The sequence below is a fragment of the Aythya ferina genome, assembly GCF_964211825.1.
Source record: "Aythya ferina genome assembly, chromosome: 1".
Lineage (NCBI taxonomy): Eukaryota > Metazoa > Chordata > Aves > Anseriformes > Anatidae > Aythya > Aythya ferina.
In genome coordinates this window covers 15,098,462-15,119,908 of record NC_140296.1, presented here as the reverse complement: position 1 = coordinate 15,119,908, position 21,447 = coordinate 15,098,462, and the positions used below count along the sequence as shown (strand labels likewise).

General features: G+C 38.8%; 1 protein-coding gene across 1 annotated transcript in view; it reads left to right on the top strand.

The window, feature by feature from the left end:
- LOC311429856 (uncharacterized protein) overlaps positions 1-21,447 on the top strand; it is a 49,315-nt gene that overhangs the window by 19,109 nt on the left and 8,759 nt on the right. Inside the window, exon 11 of the mRNA XM_084506098.1 lies at positions 1,417-1,493. Within this exon, the coding sequence (XP_084362224.1) occupies positions 1,417-1,493 (77 nt within the window). The remainder of the gene's footprint in view (positions 1-1,416; positions 1,494-21,447) is intronic.

Genomic DNA, 21,447 nt, shown 5'->3' with positions numbered 1-21,447 from the left:
ATTAAGAAAAAATGAATAAGAGCACCTAGTTGCTTCTCTATATGTCTTTGGTAATCTCTTATTTGTTGTAATTGTAAAACCGATGTGACAATTTTCTATCCTTTAATGTCAACATCTTTTTGAATTCTTCTGACAGTTTTGGCAGACTTTTATTCTTGCTATGTGTTTAGCAAGGCTGTATGACCAGAACTAGACACAATATTCAGGTGAAAGTGAATCGGGCCATTGTGTTTCTAGCATTATCTTAAATCTCATTGTCTAAACTTCATAGCCTTATTGTTTATATACAGGTGTGTATTTTAAGATGTTTATTTAACTGCTGTTATCAGGTAAACTATCTAATAAGGGAAGACAAGCCAAGGGAACACAAACTTAAGAATTCATCCAAAATAACAGACAAATAAGCAGGAGCCAAGGACATCATCTATGTTGCTTCAGTGATTATCTGCAATTCACCATTTTCTGTGTGTTTATGAAGGACTATAGATTCGTGTAAGCTACTCAAAAAGATAATATTTAAATGAAATGGACTGCATATTCAGTATGGGTCATCACTAAGTGCCAACAATGAATCACCAAAAAGTCCAGCCATCCTGTTATAATGGAACAACTCAGGTTCTGCTACAGGACGGCAGTAATAGATAGATATTAACATTAGACAACGTCAGGGACTTGTATGAAACCACATCTTGTTTTACTTCCTCTTATGTAACACAAACTGTGGATTAACTCCTGACAGAGTACTTAGAGCTCAAATTATTGTGCCAATCTTATGATTGGTTTTAGGGAGTAAGTTCGAAGAAAATAAATAAATAAATAAATTCAGCCTGCAAATACATTTTTCAGAGGTAAAGGATTTGGAAAAACAGCTCTGCTTTATGACAGTGTACAAGACTAATGAATGTGTCAAGTACAAACTTTGGGGTGCAAAACAGGAACAAATGGAGACCTCAGGAAAGGGGAAGGTTGTTATTATCAGTAAACTCCATCAGTGCTGCTGCTGTCCTTAAAAGGGAGGAAGCATAAAAGCAAACCTTCCAGGAGCAAGAACTGTCAAGACAACTTTGATAAATATAAGAGACAAACAGATATGACCGTATGAGGAAATACAGGGGAGGATTAAATCACCCGTCAGTGCAGATCTGTCTGCAAGGTTGTGGAGCCGTAATTCCACACACTTTTCCCTTGATCTTACAACAACCATGGCTGTGTAGGTGTCACAGATGATTTTTAGCTCAGAATAGGTAGGCTAGGTTTTGGTATAACCAAAACAATTCTCAAGTATTTCCAACAATATAACTAGCTACTGAAAATAGTGCACATGTAAACTATCTATTTTAAAAGCACTGCAGTGACACAAGTAACCTCACTTCCTCTGAGTTTGATGACTAAACAACATGCTGCATGTCTATCTAGTCAAGATAGAAACTGCAATCCTATATGATATGAGACTTACTGTATCACTAATTACTCACATTGAGAATGACAAAAAGGTATTCTCAATTCTTCTGAATTGAGATATTGAATTATTTTGAATGAATTGAGATATTGAGATATTGAATATTCTTAAATACTGGGAGAAAAACAGAGACTTTAAGGGGTCAAAGAAAGGGTCATGCTTTCTATTTTGGCACAGGCATGCTGTTGCTTGCAGACCGGATAAGAGCGGTTTTTATAACTCCAGTCTGGGATAAGGATCAATTCCTTCTCCAAAGAGCTTGTGCTCCAGGTAGATACAATGGACAATGGTACAACAGAGGTCATGTGTGAGAAGAATCCTACCCTGCAGGTGCCAGAGCCCTTCCATGGTTTGTTAGTGTTCCCCACGTTTCACGATATTTTGGTGGCTGGAGAAGGAGGTAGGCAGCTTGACAAACAAAGAGAGAAGGACCAACATAAAAGGGGCCTGGAAAGGAGCAAGGAAGGGGAGAAAGTGACAGATGGTCAGGGGAGGTACAAAGTATAGCTGGAATGATTATCACAATCTACTTACTCCTGGACTGTGGAGCTGGTCTGTGCTGAATTCAGAGGGGAAACACTGAAGGAGGTCCTTTGCCACCTCGTTTCCTTCTTTAGGAACTGAAGTGGTGGGAGATCATTTGTGCCTGACCTGATTCTGATAGGGAAATGAAAAGGAGCCAGGGAGCACACTTGGGCCTGTGAGCTGTGAGCTGGGAAGTGCTCTCAGATCCCATTGCCTAGCCCTAGGGAAGGTGCTTAAATACCCTGAACTTATTGGAGGTGACATTAAATGGCATGGCTTAACATTGTAGCTTCAAACTTTCATGTTAGCCATGCTTGGTAATGGAGTGATTGTTTTTTGTTTTTTGTTTTTTTTTTTTGTTTGTTTGTTTGTTTGTTTTTTAGATTTTGGTCTATACTGGGTATTTTTTTTAAGAAAATATCAGGCTTACGCACCATTCCAGACAGATAGAAGACTTCCAAGCCTGCCTGTTTATTTGCTCAAGACTGTTTTCATTTTTTCAGAATCAAGCTGAACTCTTCCTGTTTAAAGATTCAGAGGAAGATGGATGGGTTATTTTTATGTAAACAGTAAATATTTTCCATGAGTTGTTTTACAAAATTCTGCATGCCTGTCTTAATATAAGGAGAAATTTACTGGAACTTAGTGTTTGAAGTGATGTATCTTTTAGCAAGGAATTTTTGTTGCTACTCAGTGCAAGTAATGTCGAGGGACCATTCAACAAGATTGATAAAGAAGCAGCTTGGGGTTTTCAAATTGTCTTCTTTCCTTCCCATTACCATAATAAGACAGCAAAGAAAGAATACACATGTCACTGATGGAGTAATAATGTCACAGATGTGTGGTCACAGGCCGAGTCACTGCAGTTATTCCCACATCTTTTAATGACACGAAAGCTCTGCATGTCTAAAGCATCCAGAACTATGTTTAAGTGCCAGCTAAGTGATTTTAAGTGGTCTAGCTACACATTTAAATGTCAGCTGCATTTGCAAAGCCCCAGCTAACTCTGTAAGTCCACAAGTCACCTGATGTTTCTGACGCTGAGCATGGCCAGAACTGCATAAGAGGTCAGAAATGCAACCAGCTTACTGCATGTTAGGAAACAGCAGTTACACTATACCTTCCTCAACCTAATGTCTCAGTCACCCTATGTGGTAATTGTGGTCTAAACAAGTCCATCCCCAGAGAAAAATCCTTGAAGGCTGATGAAGAGGCAAAAATATTTGTCTCTCCTGATTTATGTTAGATCATTTAAGCAGAATAAAACACATCCATGTTCAAAATCCCTTTTTTTTTTTTTTTTTTTTTTTTTCCTAAGAGATCTGAATACCTTCTATCTAATTCCTAGAGCAACCTGTAATCACCAAATTTCTGAATTTATTGTAAATACATTTTCTTAGGACCTTCCACTGAAACTGTTCTCATATAAATAACTTTATTAAGCCAGCAAGAAGATAATGTTAGTCATAGCCTAGGTTTAGGGGAGTCACCTGGCAGCAGGGGACTGTGGGCCCATTCTTAGTTGCAATGAACATATTCAAAATTAACATATTTTTCTGGGGAGGCCTGAGAAAGTGACTTTCCTCAGGTAAGATTTCCATTTTTTTCTGATACCGACGATCATCATAAGCCACTGGCTTTTGTTTTGTTTCATTTTGTTTTGTTTTTATTGGGAATATCCAGCGTTTAATGTGTGGGTGTAGTATTTGTCTAGAATGATCCAGTTGACTAGTCTGCTTCCTCACTTTGAATCATTATATATTTCCATCAAGCAGATTGCACAGATTTAATTTTACTTTGTCTCTAAGGTCCCTACCTCAGCCCACAACCTCTTCTCATTTGCTGCGTCAGGCATTCAGATGGTGTGGAATAAATAGCTGAGACCTGGAGGGCCTTTCCACTCCCAGCAAAGAACAAACGTGCAGGGCTACAGTGTGTTATGTGACAGGAAACTGTGCTTGCTAGGACTTGCATGAAAATTAATATAGTTTGATTTAGTGTTGAAAGACCAACTCTAATCCGCAGCCCATTAATGTATTTATGTGAGATTTCTGTAGCCATGTGTGGTGGTTTTACTCAGGTGGGCAGCCAAGCTCCACCACAACTGCTCCCTCACTCCCCCTCGTCAATGGGAAAAGGAAGAAAATGCTGTGGAAAGGGCTCAAAGGTTGCGATAAGGACAGGGAGATCTCTCAATGGTTATTACAACGGGCAAAACAGACTCATCATACAGAGATTTGTAAAATTTATTGCCTATTACTAACAAGCTAGAGAAGTGAGAAACAAAGGAAAGAAACCAGAAAATCCTTCCCCCCATCTGCCCTCTTCCCCCAAGCGGTCCAGGGGAACAGGGGAATGGGGGCTGTGGTCAGTCCCTGACACTTCGCCTCCACCGCTCCCTCAGGGTCCCTCTCTGCCCCTGCTCCCCGTGGGGTCCCTCCCACGGGATGCCATCCTTCCCGAACTGAGCCTGTGGGGGCTGACCACAGGCTGCAGCTCTTCAAGAACTGCTCCCACGTGGCTCCGTACCATGGGGTCCATCCGTCAGGAGTAAACTGCTCCAGCACGCATTTAATCATCACATTTTATTCTTCTCTCCCTTCCTCACAGGCCCAGAGCCTTGAAATCTTTCAAATTCAATTTCAAAGTGTCTAGAAATCAAGTATTACCCAGTGTAAAACACCTTGCAGGCAAGGAGATACAATACAAGTGTCCTGGGACTTTATCAAACATTTCTTGGATACAGTCTTGGCCCCAAAACACCTGACAGTGAACAGATTATAACATGTGATGGCAGGTGATTGAACAGAAGAGACTCATTTCTTGGAATGAATGATTGCAAAACAGAATTTATTCAATGAAGGAAAACCTTCAAGGCTGTGAAAGCACAGACCCGGAAAACAACATGCACTTACATAAAAAATTGCTTCAGTAAATGAGATGAAATGATTTTGTGGTGTTACAGAAAAATAAATAAAATAATCTAGGTGTGTAACAGAAGTAACAGACCTCTTTGTGCCACAGAACTACAAGAAAAATGGTAAAACTCTTTTTTCTTAACTGCGAGACAGAAATGGCAGAGGCAGCACTCCAGATTAATTACTTTTTTACTAACAGCCAATAATTCTTCTGTCCCTGTAATCAGTTCCAAATTAATGCATTTTCTCTTCTATGTATTCATTGAAACAGAGAGTTCACTTAAAGTTAAATAATGGAGACATCATGTATCTTGTTTTAATTTGAGCTTAAGGAAGAGGAGTCGATCAAAGCTACAATTACATCCACATTCGAAATGGATACACAATCATTTTTCTAGTGAATAAGATAGGTCTGATGATAAAGAATCTATGTGGGTACTAGCTGGGTTGTACAGTTGCCAAGAAAATAGGCAGTATCCATGCAGCATAAACTCTGCCTATACATTGTTAATCCATGTAAACTTTTGAATTAGTGGGAACTAATGAAGACAGCTCCTATCATTTTATATCATACTGGCCCCATAGCTTGTCTGAATGCAGCTTTTTTCACCTACAGCACAGAAAACAAAAATCATATCACGGCCAAATGAATAAAGAAAGTCAAAATTTTGTTCATTATTAAAGGTGGATGGATGCTCCAAATAAGAATAACAAACTGAGGCACTTAAGTATTATCCAAAATGTAAGACCATTCCATTTCATAAACTAATTGTGACTTACGTTACTTAAGGACCTGAGGTTATTTTTCAGTCCTGGTTTCTTTCTACCTCATACTGGAGTGTCCCTGCAGTTCTGCAATCTGTCCAGTCATCTCCACTGATCATCACATTTCTTTATCTAGGCTCATTTTTCCATGTATCCCCTTCTGAGCAGAGTGAGGATCCAGCCGTAACAGAGACACAGTGCAGAGGCTATCAGAGGCTATCATGATCTACTGATCTGGGCTTCCCGGTACAAGAAAAGACAGGGATCTCCTGGAAAGAGTCCAGTGGAGGGCCACAAAGGTGATACAGTATCTGGAGCATCTTCCCTATGAGGAAAGGCTGAGAGACCTGGGTCTGTTCAGCCTGGAGAAAAGAAGACTGAAAGGGGATCTTGTTAATGTTTATAAATACCTTAAGCGTGGGAGACAAAGGGATTTGGACAACGTCTTTTCAGTGGTTTGTGAAGACAGGACAAGGGCAATGGCCACAAGATGGATCACAGGAAGTTCTGCACCAACATGCAGAAGAACTTCACGGTGAGGGTGACGGAGCACTGGAACAGGCTGTGCAGGGAGGTCTCCTTCTCTGGAGATATGCAAGGCCTGTCTGGACACCTACCTGGGCAACCTGCTCTAGGGAACCTGCTTTGGCAGGGGGTCTGGACTCGATGATCTCTTGAGGTCCCTTCCAACTATTACACTTCTGTGCTTATGTGATTCTGTGAACACTACAGCACCTTCCTTTGCCGCCAAATTCATTGTGTCATTTGTAACCAAAAGAAATTGTGGGATGAAACTGAGTGCAGAGCTGACACAGGACTGAATAATTAGCATAGTGCAAGCAGTGGTGGCTGTGAGCAGCAGTGGCTTGGGAAAACAGTAATGGTGAGCACATTTAATGTGTTTTGTATTAGCAGCAGTGACAGACTGCATTAATAAATATCCACATTTTGCACTAGTAAATTTTAATCTAGATATAATAACAGGAACTAATGATTTTCATTTTATTGATGCTTATAGAGCCACTTTTTGTAATTGTATTTAATTGGAACTTCAGTTCTTGCTCTCTTGTCTGGGTAGAACACCATATAGATGTCTCTTTAAGAGATTTGTCAAGGCTGGTCACTCAGATTCTTTTCAAATGCAGTTTGGGGAAGTTAAAAGAATCATGTTTTTTGCTGCTTATCTTGAAATTTTAAAAGTGACTTCATTGACAAAACTATTAAAGGAAAACATAGGTTAAAGAAATTGGTGTTTGTTTTTCTCTTCCTTAATGAGATCAGCAACTGCAAGCTCCTATTACACCTGCAACAAGGTGACTCCTCACATCTTTATGTTCCTGCCTGTTAAAGGTATTACAGAGACTCTGAATCAGGTTTCAGGCTATAGAATTTCAGCCTATAGGTTTTCCCTGAATAGAATTTCAGCTTAGGGCCCTTCTTGTCAACCCACCCTAGTGTCACCCTCCAGCTCTGTCTCTGCTCTGCACCATGCTATCTCCCATCCTGCTAGAACTCCCACCTTTCTTCAAGCGCTCTGCTCTCCTCCCTTGTCCTCTGCCTCCTGTTATCTGCTGCAAGCCCTGGGTAAAGCTGTCCTCCCACCAGAACGCCAGCAGACATTTGCATAATTGCAAATTTCTCATAAGAAACTTCCAAAGAAAGTGTCACTATGAGTTACAAACTGAGTGTTCTGTGCAGCTGCAAAGCACAGTACAGGCTGACTTAGATCAATTGTCTAGTTCTCTGCATTAGCATCTTCACAAAAACTTGTTAAAGGCAAGTCAGTCTGGCAGTATCAATAGCCAGTTTCCCACATAGCTCTTTCAGTATATCTAGGTTGCATATTTGATAACATATGTATGTTAGGCTCTGTTAAGATTTGGCACCCAGGCAGGCACTCCAGACTGCATACAAGTAAATTCACACTTAAAGGCTGATTGTTGCAGCACTGCCAAATATTATTGTGTCACTAACTTTTACAGAGTGACTAATTTAGCCTGTGGATGTTGATCGAATAGGGACTACTAGTTGCAATGAAATCTACTCCTGCTTGTTCTCACCAAAAAGCAAATGATAGGTATACCAACGTTTTGAGTGAAAATCAATATTTTAAAGGCATTTTTATTAAAAGTGACAAAAATATCTAAATTTTTATGATAGTCATATCAGACTTTTTGTAACATGCTATAGTTAAAAAATGTATATAGTCGATGCATACAACTATGTTGAAGATATGTCAGAGGACTTTCTAAATTCTGTGCTTCATTTCTGACTTTGATACTACAATTGACTTTTGCATATTTCTGCTTTGTAAAAAGCTGAAATAATGAGGAATAATAAATGAATGGAAAGCTAAATTCAGGTTTTTTAGATATTTTTAGATGGATATGCATAAATGAGTGAGAAGCTAGCCTGATCTGGAGAGGAGCAACTGAAGTAAGACCAAAGACTACCATTGGAAATAGCCCCAGAAATAACATACATTTTAGGCAAATGCCTTAGGACCTTTAGGCTGGGACTAATTTGTACCTCATGCATAGCCCTAAGTTTTCTAATCTATACATAATAAAACTTACTGCTCATTTTTTAACATGCTTTTCTAGAAGATAGAGCATGTTCTAGGAATGAGAGCTACATCACAGACCATACAATATTTTAGCCATCACTTCTAGTATGCACTATCTGACTGGATGCCTGTCAGGATACTGAATTCTCCGTTACTCAAAGGAAGATATAATGACCCAAGGATTCAGAAAAGACTGTAAACAATAGTTTCAAAATATCAGCTAGATAGGACTGGTATGGCTTACTCCATCGCGTTTTTCATAAGTTTGTTAGCTGCAGTCTTTGCTTTTTTCTTATCTTTAACACAAAGAATTCAACTCTCTGGTGTGTTTTCTGGAGTGACTTGTACACAAGCTCTGTTCTCACAAGCACAAAAGACAGACAGACATAATGTACAGGTGTCTTGTGGAAGATTTCTAGAACTCAAAAACGTATTTTTTGTTGTTCCACATCTGTTACACTGGGAAATCTCAATACTGACAGATAATGAAAGTATCTTTTTGTAAAGGTGTTGAAGCAGTATTAGAAGGATTATGACTGAGGAATCATATCAGTCTCCTGGCAGTCTTTGATTTTGATTTTTGTAGTTTTCCTCTATTTTTTTTACACAAGTTCTCAAAGCTATCCTGAATCACCCTCTTTTCTATTGACCGTGCCCCCCCAACTCAGTGTTAGCTTTTTGTGTCCAAGGTTTTAGTAAAATTGGTAAAGAAGAAAGGTCCCATGACCCATCTGGTCCCTAAAGCTCTTCATTTCCTCTCTTAGCATATCCAGTAGCTATCTTCTTTATAGTTAGCTCCTTGTTCTCCAGACAGATCTACTTCTAAATATCATGTTCTATGTTTTATTTAATTTTCCTTTGATGTGGCTTCAAATACTTTACAAAAGCCCAAGAAAATGTGATCTACTACTTTTTCATTGCCTACTAAAGCATTTCCTTAGTCAAAGAAAAGTAGTAAGTTCATTTATCATATTATTTTATTCAGCTCCTGCCATAATTATCTCATATTTTGTTAGCTTCCAAAGCTAGTTTTCCTTTCCTTCAAATTCATTTCATGTTTTGCATACTACTCTGGTTGGATTAACAGGTTTGTTGGTTTTTTTTCTGTCTTGTTCATTGTTCCACCATTTCTAAATATGGGTCTTATATTACTTAATTCTATGTCATTTAGTTTCAAGAAACTACTTACAAATGGCTTTTTCAGAGTCAGCTTACTGACTTCTTCAGTTTTTATAGTTCATATATTTTTCTCTGAATTATGCTTCAGCTTAAAGGTGTTGCTTTGTACTCCATCCACATCCTCTTACTCATCTGGTGTTTGATCATCTGTTTTGTACCAGTGTTCCTACTGAAAAGTGAGACAATAAATCTTGCTTTTAAGCCATATGTAGAATATCTTAAACCTTTACTCCGTTTTACATATAGTATCTTTGTTTCTTCTTGCTCTCTTTTACTTCTTTCGTTCTCTGTGCAAGTGACAGCTGTATTGCTATTAAATTTTCTCTTCAAGGTCTAATTTGGTTTGACAGCTTTCACTTTATCCCTATATTTCATAACCTATAAATTAGAACCTTTTTTTTGAATGCCTGCATTCTTCCACTTAGCTTCAGGCCTCTAAATGAAATGCTAAGCCAGATGTACAACTATTCTCTTCTTCCCATATAGTCAGTGGAGAGAGACAGACACCACCAGAGAGTGATTGAATAAAAAATATCTCAGCTTTTTTCTAAAGACATCTGTTTCTCTCCATAGACCATAATAAAGAGACTGGATGACTGTGCTCCTAACCAAGACAAACTAATGAAGCATCTAAATTCATGACAGGTTTATCTTAGATTTAACCTGTTTTCTATACCTGTATCACCTCTGCTTTTTTTTTGTTTGTTTGTTTGTTTTTGTTTGTTTGTTTGTGTTTTTTTTGTGTGTGTGTGTGTGTTGTTTTTCTTTTTTATTAACTCAGTATTCTTATATGATGAAGAGGTTTTCTAGGATTATGGTTTTTGTTTGGAGAAACAGTTTCTTTTCACCTTTGACCCATAGAAAATTCAGATTTTCTCTCATTCAAGTACCTGTGCTTGAATGAATTACATTCTCCATATCGATATCCTCTAAAGAGAGACATCCAGCGTTACAAGAAATAAATCTCACTCCTGAAGCTTTGTATAATGATGCCTTTCATAGTTTTCATTTCTCTAAAAGCACTCCAAAAACTTCTTCCAAATCTACCAAGGATCTCAAACAATTATTCAACTGAATATGTTTTTGATTCAGATAAATTGTTTTTCATTTGAAATGACTTGTTCTTTTTCACTAGGTCACATCATAATGGTTAAGGCTAATTGGCCTTCTTTTTCTTCCTTCTCCCACCCACAACTCATGTGCTTGTTGCTCTGTCATGTTATTACTAACTGTCCTTGAATTCTTATTCTGAGATACTATCTAACATATTTGGAAACTTTCAGCATTTAAATGCCTCGGGTCTCTGTTTGCATTCAAAAGTTAAAGACAAACTAAGTTACAAGATAAAATTCAGTAAAATTCAGAAGAAAAAAAAATAATAAAGGTTGGTGAGAAAGAATAAAATAAATAAAGTAAAATAACAACAACAATAAAAAAGAAGAAAAACAATATGTTTGCTCGTAAGCAATTGTTTTGAATAAGTGAAGCTCCATTGTATATATGTTTTCAAACTGTTTTTGAGCACATAAAAAATTGATGATGCAGAAAGATTCAGGAAGCCTCTGTGGTCAATAATGCTTGGACAAATACAGTAAAAGTCTGGGAAATGACAGAAAAAAAGACAAATCCTTGCTTGCTGTTGATATCAGGAAAGGGTAGAAGGAAAGACACATCTCTGGAGAGGGACTTTTGGATTCCATCTCTGAGATTCCTTCTCAGTTTTCATTTTCTCACATAGATAATGTTCTTACAAAGCAAGGAAACAACTCAGACTCATAGGTATTGCACAAGTACTGAATTCAGATTTACAGATAGGAAAGTGGCAGCTGTTAGTTTGTGTTTGCTACATTAGTTGGCCTTAGGATTGGTACTTCTTCTGCAAAAGTATTTGGCAAATAAAAGGGTGCTTAAACCCACCAGTAAAGTATTCTAAGCCAGGAAATGAGATATCAGCAAACTCCATGCTAACTTCTGGGCCTACGTCCTACATTCAGAAAGGGCACGGGGAGAAGAGAGGGATGGTGCTGAGTGCTGTGGGACTAGTATGGGCAGTCAGTTGCTGGGCAGGTGGGATTTGTTCCTGAGGCAGTTACTGATGTGCATGTCCTCCAGCATGGCACTGGTGGAAGTAGGGAAGGGACCTTCTTCTGACTCACCTGCATAGAGCACACCTTCATTTAGTTCCTGGCCCCGACAGGGCCCTATCACAGCTAGGGAAAACACTACCTGTCACAGTCAGCAGAGACTACACCCACACCACCAAACTGATAGGGACAGGGCTTCAGCAGCTGTGGATCATTGACTGTGCTGTTCAGTTTTCAACCACGTGCCAGTTAGCACCCCCCGAGCAGTGCCTCTGCATACATCCAGGCACCCCAGTAGACAGCATGAAGAAGAAATGCCTGTTTTGAGGAAGGGACAACAACATATCATGGCTGCAGGAGAGCAGGAGTCACACCATGCTCTCCAGGATCAGTCCTTGAACCTGTTTGTGTACTTGGGTAGGTGTTAGGAAGTTGTCATCACTCTCTCCCTCTGGGTGCATAGGGTTTATCTAAATGACACATGGAGTAGATTTCTGCCAGTAAAGTTCTGTGCTGCCACACCTACAATGGTACTAATTCATTATTTAAACATGAAGATGTGCTTTGGGCTCAAGAGATCTCTCATCTGAATATATTCTTTCAAGGAAGTTCCTTGGAATAACTTGGATTTAGTTAATGCTTGTGAAGGATCAACATCTAGCTCTTCATTAAATACATGGGATTTTCAGAATATTCCACCATCCTCAGTGTTTCCTCATTCTCATAGACCTGCATCTTCTGGATGTTTGCTCAGAGCCCATCAGTATAATTCTGCCAGGTATGGAAGTGGGTACGTGACTGTTGCAGTGAAATGCAAATACTTTCCCGTACTCTTTGTTCAAGAACTGAGCCTCAAGCAGATGCTAATTGAATCACTCTGCTAAATAATGCATAAACACCTGAGTCACACATCATTTTAGCGCTCTTAAGAAAGAGTTAGCTTCAAGAAATATGATATGGATTACTGAGTCAAACTCATTTTCCTGCAGTACAACTTAGGTTAAATTCTCTTTTCTTGAAATGCCTGGTAGAAGGAATTGTGATATTGGTACATTCTGCTTATTCCCAAACCAGAATTCATTATCCATGCTTGCACTGGAGATTTATTTTTTTTCTAGAAAATTTTCCAGATCAAGTTAACTAAAGGTATTTCTTTTATTGCTATGGGGACCAGATAATATAGGATGATGAAAATCCTATTGCACTTTCTGAAATATTCTTTGTTGAACAGCACACATAATCTTTACCTTTTCTTTTCACTATCAATTTATACCAATAACAAATTATTAGCTTTAATTGACCAGATTGTGTGTCCTTTAAATTGCTTGAGAGCAGAACGTACTCCTGCCCATGTTTGTCATTTTCTGTGCTAATAATTCAGTATATAACATGACTGGCAGCTAGTTTTGGCACTTTTGCTAAAAGGAAAAGCTCATAATTATTTATACAGCTGCACCAAAATGTTGACTCTTGTGGAAGATTTTTCTCACTGATATAAAATTCTCTCTATGGTCAATGAAGAAACAGAGGAAACCAAGAGTTAGTTTGCTCCATCCTAAAGGAGTTCTTTCAGACAGTTTGAACAAATTACTTTCCCTAGACATCTCTTACACAGCCTCGACAGTAATGGGAGCTATTAACAAACCAGATCCCAGAATTTACACAGACAAAAGCTTTCAGGTTAACCCCATCCTTAATATGCTGGGGTTTTAGAAATAACGGAGGGCACAGCTGCAGTGTTTTGTTTTGTTTGTTTTTCTAGAAAGAAAAAAAAAAAAACTTCTAGAAGTTCTTTTTTCTAGAGAAAAAAACTTCTTCTGTAAAGAAGTTTGTTTGTGTGCATAAAGATATCCCTATTCGAGACCATCCTTCAGGCTCATGTAGTGCAATGGAGGAATCTCCTCCCTCTGATCGCTTCACCTGCAAATTATCTCCTCTGTGAACCATCATGTAATTCTGTGGAAGCTTCTTAGTAGGAAGACAAAAGGTGCCACTGTGAATAAGAGCAAAATCTAGCTTACCTCATGCTTTGTCTCCAGACTGTGCCATAGTAGACTTTCCTGGAGAGCAGTATGAGAAACAGGGTACATGCAGTGAGCTTCTTCTGTGAGGGTGCTCCCCCATCATTTGAAGCTCTGATTAAGAAAAAAAAAAATAAAATTGTCCAGTTCAGGAGTTCAGGAGAAAAACTGTTTCCATTGTTTCAATGTTCTTGGCACTCAGCACCTTCTGATTATCAAATAGTTTAAAAATTTGATGCAAATAAATTCTCTTCTCCCCCTCCTCAACTCCCCCTTCCCTCCCCCCTCCCCCCCCCCCCCCTTTTTTTTCTTGGTCAACTTTGGGCAGGATTTTTTTTCTAAATACATGAAGTAATAGATAGTGTAGAATATTGGAATGGCTAAAATATAATCTAGGGAAATTTGAGCATACTTGACCAGTATATTTCCTAAAGGAAAGAGAAACTTTGTTGGTGGAGAAAAGAAAAACAGAGTTGCTGGGCACATCATTTTTACAAAGTAATAGAAAACTCTCTATTAACAGTTTAGTAGTCTTGTATGATTACATTTAACACATTCAGTGACTGATTCATATTACATAAAATTTCTCAAGTAGTTAGCAATTTCTTTTATTGTCTGCCCAACTGTGATTTTTATTGAAATTCCATTAAGTGTGAGCTATTATTAGAACAATAAACTTAGGGGATTTCTTCCTCTCTTCCACCTCTGAAACTCTTATTGATACTAAAAGGAATTCAGACCAGATTCTCACTCACTTTACATCAAATGATTAATCTTTAATTTCAATTAAACTTTTCTTAATTTTACCCCACAATCGCATGTTAATAATATAACCACAGAATCATTAAGGTTGGAAAAGACTTTTATCCGAAGATCATCTGGCCCAACCATCCCCCTACCACCAACATCACCCACTAAAACCATGTCCCTTAACACCACATCCACAAATAATTGACCTTACTCTATTTTTCTTCCATACAATTGGAAATCAATAATAATAGCTCTCTACATTTTATTGCACTTTTTATTGATTCACAAGTATTATTTCTATTGTGGTGTAAAATTAGAAGTGAATGTATGGCATAGGCATTAGAAGAATTAACCAACAATCAATTTTACACAAAATCCTGACTCTAATGGAAGAAAATTTGAATACAGCAAAAACATAAATTCCCTGAAGTACAGGTGCTTTGAGAATTCCAATGTTTGGAATGTATCAGGTGATACAATGTTCTTGTATCACCTGAGATAGTTATAATCTCATATTTTGAAGTACAAATCCAAAGATCAATGACTACTTGTAGAAACACAGTGTTAAAAAAATATGCAAAGTACATATGTAAAGAAAGATCACAGCCTATTCTCTGTGGACATTTGGTATTTTTAATACTAATTAAACTGAATCTAATTACTATTTTTTTATGTTGCATGTATCCTTCTACTAAATACTACAGATAAAAAAGGTCTATAATTAGATAGATAAACTTTCAGGATTTTCTTTGATTGTGTTAAAGCAGATGGCTTCAGAATCAAGTGCAAGATGAGATTGTTTAATCAGAGTTTAATTATGACTGTATCAAGTAATCATCTCTATAGGAGAATAAAGTTGGTACGTGTGGAGCTCAGAATCTATTATTAAGAGACAGGTAAAGTTAACCAAAATTTCCCTGGGGAGATAAGTTTTCTCTAGATATATCTAGAGAAAAGAGAGAGAGAAATTTTAAGCTGTGCACAATAGCTAGATTAGTGATTGGGCTCATAATGTACCATAATAGTCTGTGTGTTTATGCTGTGGGTTTTGGTACCCTGTGCAGCCATGTAATTGAGTTTTCAGCTCATCTTTGAAAGACTTAGTTCACCTACATACATACTGAGAGAGTCCATAGTGCATTCCGCGTCTTCCATTACAAGAAGCAGATGTACAATCTGGAGACTAGAATGGTTTTATTATGAGGTGTTTATAGTAAAGACAGAGGAGATGTATTGACAAGCTTTATGTATTTTGTAAAAGCATGAGCTAGGGAAAAATCAATTATTATGAACTACACGGCTGCCTGTTGCTTCATTCCTCAAACTCTGTGACCCACAGCACTTCCTCCTGTTCATGTTCACCTGAACTACATCTCATAGCTCTGGGATCAGTTTATTTGGTCTTTAATATGTGAAGTATTATACCAAAAGATTTTGGAGAGAAAATACCGTGAGAGAAAATACTGTGATCAAATCTTACAAAACTATAGTGAAGCAACATCCTGATGAGCTTGCTTCATACTTTTTTAATTTAGCTGGAGGCTCCTGTACATAAATGAAGCTCTGGATGATCCCTTCCAACCAAGTCACGAGTTCAATTCCTTAAGAACATAGTCAGCATGAAAAAATAATTTAACATCTGAAAACTAATTCATGCCCTTAGCCATAATTGCACATACAAGGTTGGCTCTTGCGCCATCCTTAGTGCCATCTGGAGAAACCACCGCTCACCAGTCCCACTGCTGTATAGCAGAGCTGATTCCTCCCTAGCATACTTCACTCAAATCACTTGAATTTGATTAAGAAATTAAAATTATAAATGCCTAATAATAAACCTTATTTGGAGTGAGAAGATGTGAATTCATCTGAATATCTCAGCTACAGGTTCTGAGGGCTACATGTTCTGAGAGGGTAGAACCCTCTGTGCTGGCAGCTGATGGTGAGATGGAGGAAGCCACTTCTAGAAAACAGTGTAACAAAAGACGCAGAAAGGAGTGGTTGTTGCACATATACCAGTAACTTCCAAGGCCAAGTCTCTAAATTATCCCATTGGCTTCCCATTTATGTTTTGTTTTGTTTTTACAAAAGAAGAGTTAGAGCACTATGCACTCTCTAACAAATACCTTAAAGAAATTATTAATTGTACAAATTGTGATGATCTCCAGCTAAGAATTATAAGAACTTAAGAAAAATATCATGTTTTGTGCCCATGGTCTACTAGCAGCTATTTAATTATACAATCATAGGTGGGGTTGGAAGACACCTTAAAGAACATGAAATTCCAACTCCCTTGCCATAGGCAGGGACACCAACCACTAGACCAAGTTGCTCAAAGCCCCATCCAACCTGACCTGGAGCACTTCCAGGGATGGGGCATCTACAGCTTCTCTGGGAGACCTGTTCCAGTGCCTCACGACCCTCATAGAAAATAATTTCTTCTTTATGTCTAATCTAAACCTACCCTCTTTTATTTTAAAGCCATTACTCTTTGTCCTATCACTACACTCCCTACAAAGAATCCCTCCCCAGCTTTTCTGTAGGCCCCCTTTAGTTACTGGAAGGCCCCTATAAGGTCTCCCCTGAGCCTTCTCCAGGTTGAACAATCCCAGTTCCTTCAACCTGTGTTCGTAGGAGACGTGCTCCAACCCTCTCATTATTCTTGTGGCCCTTCTTTTGACTTGCTCCAACTGGTCCATGTCCTTCTTGTGCTGGAGGCCCCAGAGCTTAATGCAGAGTTCCAGGTGGGGTCTCACAAGAGCAGAGCAGAGGGGGAGAATCCCCTCCCTCCATCACCTGGCCATGCTTCTTTTGATGCAGTACAGTATACGGTTGGCTTACTGGGCTGCAAATACACTTGCCAGCCCATGTTCAGTTTTTCATCCACCAACATATCCATATCCTTCTCCTCAGGTCTGCTCTCAATCCACTCATTGTCCATCCTGTATTCATGCTTGGCATTGCCCCAGCCCAGGTGCAGGACCTTGCACTTGAACTTATTGAACTTCATGGGTCCATTTCTCCAGGCTGTCCAGGTTCTTCTGGATGGCATCCCTTCTCTCCAGTGTGTTGTCTACACTACACAGCTGGGTGTCATCCACAAACTTTCTGAGGGTACACTCAATCCCACTGCCAATGTCATCAACAAAGATGTTAAACAGTCCCAGTGACCATACAGAACACCACTCACCACTGTTTTCTACCTGGACATCAAGCTGTTAACCACAACTCTTTGAGGGCAACCATCCAGTTAATTCCTTATCCACCAAGTGGTCCATCCATCACATCCATGTCTCTCTAATTTAGATATAACAATGCTGTGTTAAATGCTTTGCATCAGCTCAGGTAGCTGACATCAGTTGCTCTTCCCCATCCACTAATGGTTAACCCCATTTTATAAGGCCACCAGATTTGTCAAGCACAATCTGCCCTTAGAGATGTTATGTTGGCTGGTAAAGAACCATTGTAGATCACTACACAAACTGGTGATCATATCCATATCAAAAAAGGGGCAGGGAAATATGAAGCAACCAAAGAATTCCAAGTGTATTAAATATCAAATGTTCTGCTCCAAAAAATGGACTCCTAGCACCACAGCCACATATAACTGTGCATTAGTCAGTATTTAAAATGATTTTTCTAGTTTCTGCACCTGAATAAATAAATATGTTACACATTTTGCAAGTCATCTGTATCAAGAAGACTTTCTGCTTAAGAAGCATAGATTCAGAGACCATGGTTTACACATGAAAGATAGCAGATACTGTATGAGATACCAATAGTCATATATGCAACATAAACTGAAGACCAAGATTGCCAGTAGTTGATTGCTTAAATCATTAAATGATGACCATTACATATAACAGTGGAATGACAACTGGCTTCCTGGAATACATCCCTGCTTTTCCTGCTCATATCCATAAGAATCAGAGAGCAGAGCTAAGGCTTCTAAAGGAGGCGTCTTGAGCTTCATATAGGGCTATAGCATCTTGGCTGAATATCGAAGTCAGAGTTTCCATGACAAATTATCAAGACTGTAAGCTTTTTCCAGTCCACACCAGAGGGAACACCAGAAAAGGTCAGAGATTCTTTAAAAGATCAAGTTCCCTGTCTCTTCCTCATGCTACATCTATTGTAATGATGTTCATTACAATGGATGAAATAACAGTATAATATTAACTATATGATTTTTGGAACTACTGAACAACATGAGTCAAATGCTTAAACTGTTGTTAAGAGATAGGATGATCAACAGCACATGGGAAAGTATTTTCCATAGTCTTGTTTTCTGTCTTACAAAGCCAAGAAGCTACAGTATATCTTCTTGAGGCTAAATGACCGTCATGTTATCTACCAGCCCAAAGAAGTGGATGTTTGTTGATATGTTTTATAACAGAATAAGGATCACACAGGTTTAGGTCCTTGTCCGTGAATGTGGGTGTGTGTGAGAGGAAAGGGGGGGCAACATTCTGCTGAGCCTTCTCCTTCAGCAGGAAAGGTTGGATCATGTCCATTTTCTTTGGTGGCTTGCCTTGTGACAGTGGCATAGTCTGAAGCTAGTAGGTGTTTGGATGGTAAAGAGGAAACTGAATTAATTGTGTCTCACAGCTACAGTGCTTCCTGCCTCACCCATTGCTCAAGGCCATGTTTAACTTCAGATTATAGCCCTGAGAAATTGCAAATTATGAAATAGGAGGTCAAATGTAGGGTGCCAAAGTTTCAAAATTTTGTATTGCTCTTTCATTACTGAAAACCTCAAAATTCTGGGGCATTGTGTTCTGGCCTACTTCTTGTTCAATAAATGGTATAGCATCAATGAACTGTAATCACTTTGAGAACATCTTCATCAGAAACTATTAAGCCAGATTCTGGTGAGAGGAAATGACATACAGATTATGAAACTTGTTTATACAAATCAGCTAAAGAAAAGTATGTAAGTGATTTCAGCTTTGTTATTGTTGATAACACTCAAAGAGAGTATACAGAATTGGAAAAAAAATCTGAATTCCTAGTTAATTAAAATCAGCCATTGAGGCTAACTGTACATGCCATCTCTTGGTTTGCAATGAAACCTGGACAAAATACCCAGACAAAGTAGAAAAATGCCTAACAGTTATTAGTAGTAGCTGTATATTATAAAACTAGGATGAAAAATCTCCACTGATGAATGGAGCTATGTGGATATACAGACAAAACGGTACAATTCAAATCAGTACTTACTTAAGGCTAAGTGTCAAAATACTATCTTGCAGAGATAGATAGAAAGTGTTTCATTTTCAGTAAATATTCTTTTATTTTTCTCTCTTAATAGCAGACCTATTTTTGTTTCCATGTGGCAAAGGTAGAATCACAGAATCACAGAACTGTAGGGGTTGGAAGGGGCCTCGAACGATCATCGGGTCCAACCCCCTTGCTAAAGCAGGTTCCTCAGAGCAGGCTGCCCAGGTAGGCATCCAGACAGGCCTTGAATATCTCCAGAGAAGGAGACTCCACAACCTCCCTAGGCAGCCTGTTCCAATGCTCTGAGAAATTCCACTCATTCCTAAAACTTATTTCCCTACATTTTTTTTTTTTTTAAAGTAAAAGAACACACATCCAACAAGCTAGAAAAGCCAAAAAGTGTAGCACAATACCCCAGCATTATTCAGAATATATTTAATTTCTGTAAAAGCAATTTCATTCATAACACAATAAATTATAATTTGGGAATATCCAGATGACCATATAAAGCTCTGCTAAATCTTCTGCTTCTGTACCTCTCCCAACCACTTATTTTCTGTTATCTAGCTGTTTTTTAGCTAAGACACTGATTCGTCTAATTATGTAAAGTGACATTGCTTGATGTGCCGTCGTGGCACCTCAAGCCTTAGAGAGGCTACTGTGAATTTATCTTGCAGTCCTGTTTAAGTGGAGAAAATCAGCAGCTTTTTTCATGCCTGGGTATGTCCAAGCTCTTCATACTCCTTCCTGCTTCTTTGGCACAAGCAAATCAAAGCTGGGGAGAGTTTAGAAACAGTATGGGGAAGAGGAGGTGGGAGAATTTATAGTTCCTTCTATGAATTTAGGATGTGAAGTCATAGTGTGTATACCTCTATTTTTTTTCAAGCTTCCTTTGACCTAATTTGCAGTTGTTTATACAGTTAATGATAATTGTTTATGTGACTGTGTTAAGTATGCTTCCACTTCTTTCCACAAGTCAAAACTGCCAAACAAAACTGGCATGACACTTCTAGATGGAATTTCAAGCATATAAAAATAAGAAATGGCAAAATTCCCAGCTAAAATTTTGACAAATGTTCTGAAAAGCCTGGCACTTGAGCTAGACTTTATAGGATAATGTGAATTATGCTGTCAGAGAACAAGCAGTTCTGTGGTGGAGGAGCATTAGCGTGCACACTGGCAGGCTTTCAGCTAAAAGCTCAGTCCAACTTCAGGGGTCTTCCTGGGAAAGTACCCATGTTTGTCCCTTAATGTGGTGATTAAGGCACTCACTGGTGATATGGGATGTATGAGTCTGAGTGCAGATGAGATGAGGGAAGAAATGAGCAGTGTTCCTGAATCCATCCTGGCTGCTTTGCTGCTGTGTAAGCTGGCAAGCATCACTGCTACAGTCTATGCAGTCTCCAGGGCAGTCAGAAGGCAACAGCGACTTTGGGGCTCATCAAGGGCAACCTCTTGGGGCAGATGACAAGATCTGCTTCTTGTTGGGGTTATCTGTAGGGCCAGAGCATGAAATAGACACCAACGTGTTCAGCCTCGTCAAAAATAAAGTGCCTTTGAGCACCCCTGAAGCAGAACTCACGAACCAATAGGTCAGGCAAAAGTGCCATGGGAGGTCATTTCTTCACCCCATTTGAAGCACAGATATGTCTTTGCTGACAAATCTCCACTATGGCTACTGACAGTATAATTTTCAAGCACCATAAACCTTACATTAAAGCCACAAAACAGTTCCTGCTTGCATTCTGTGACACCTAAAACCAGGACTGAACTCCCACTAGTTTGAACCCTAAAAGTTGCTAAGGTCTTCAGGGTCATTGCAAGGAGGAAAATCCTCTCTTGAATCTCAAACAAGAAAAAATAAAAGACTTGCTCACGCACCTCAGAGTCATACAGGCTGCCTCACTGTGAATTTTCCCTACTTGTGCTGCCAAATGTACTGACAAGGCAACACCCAGCTCTC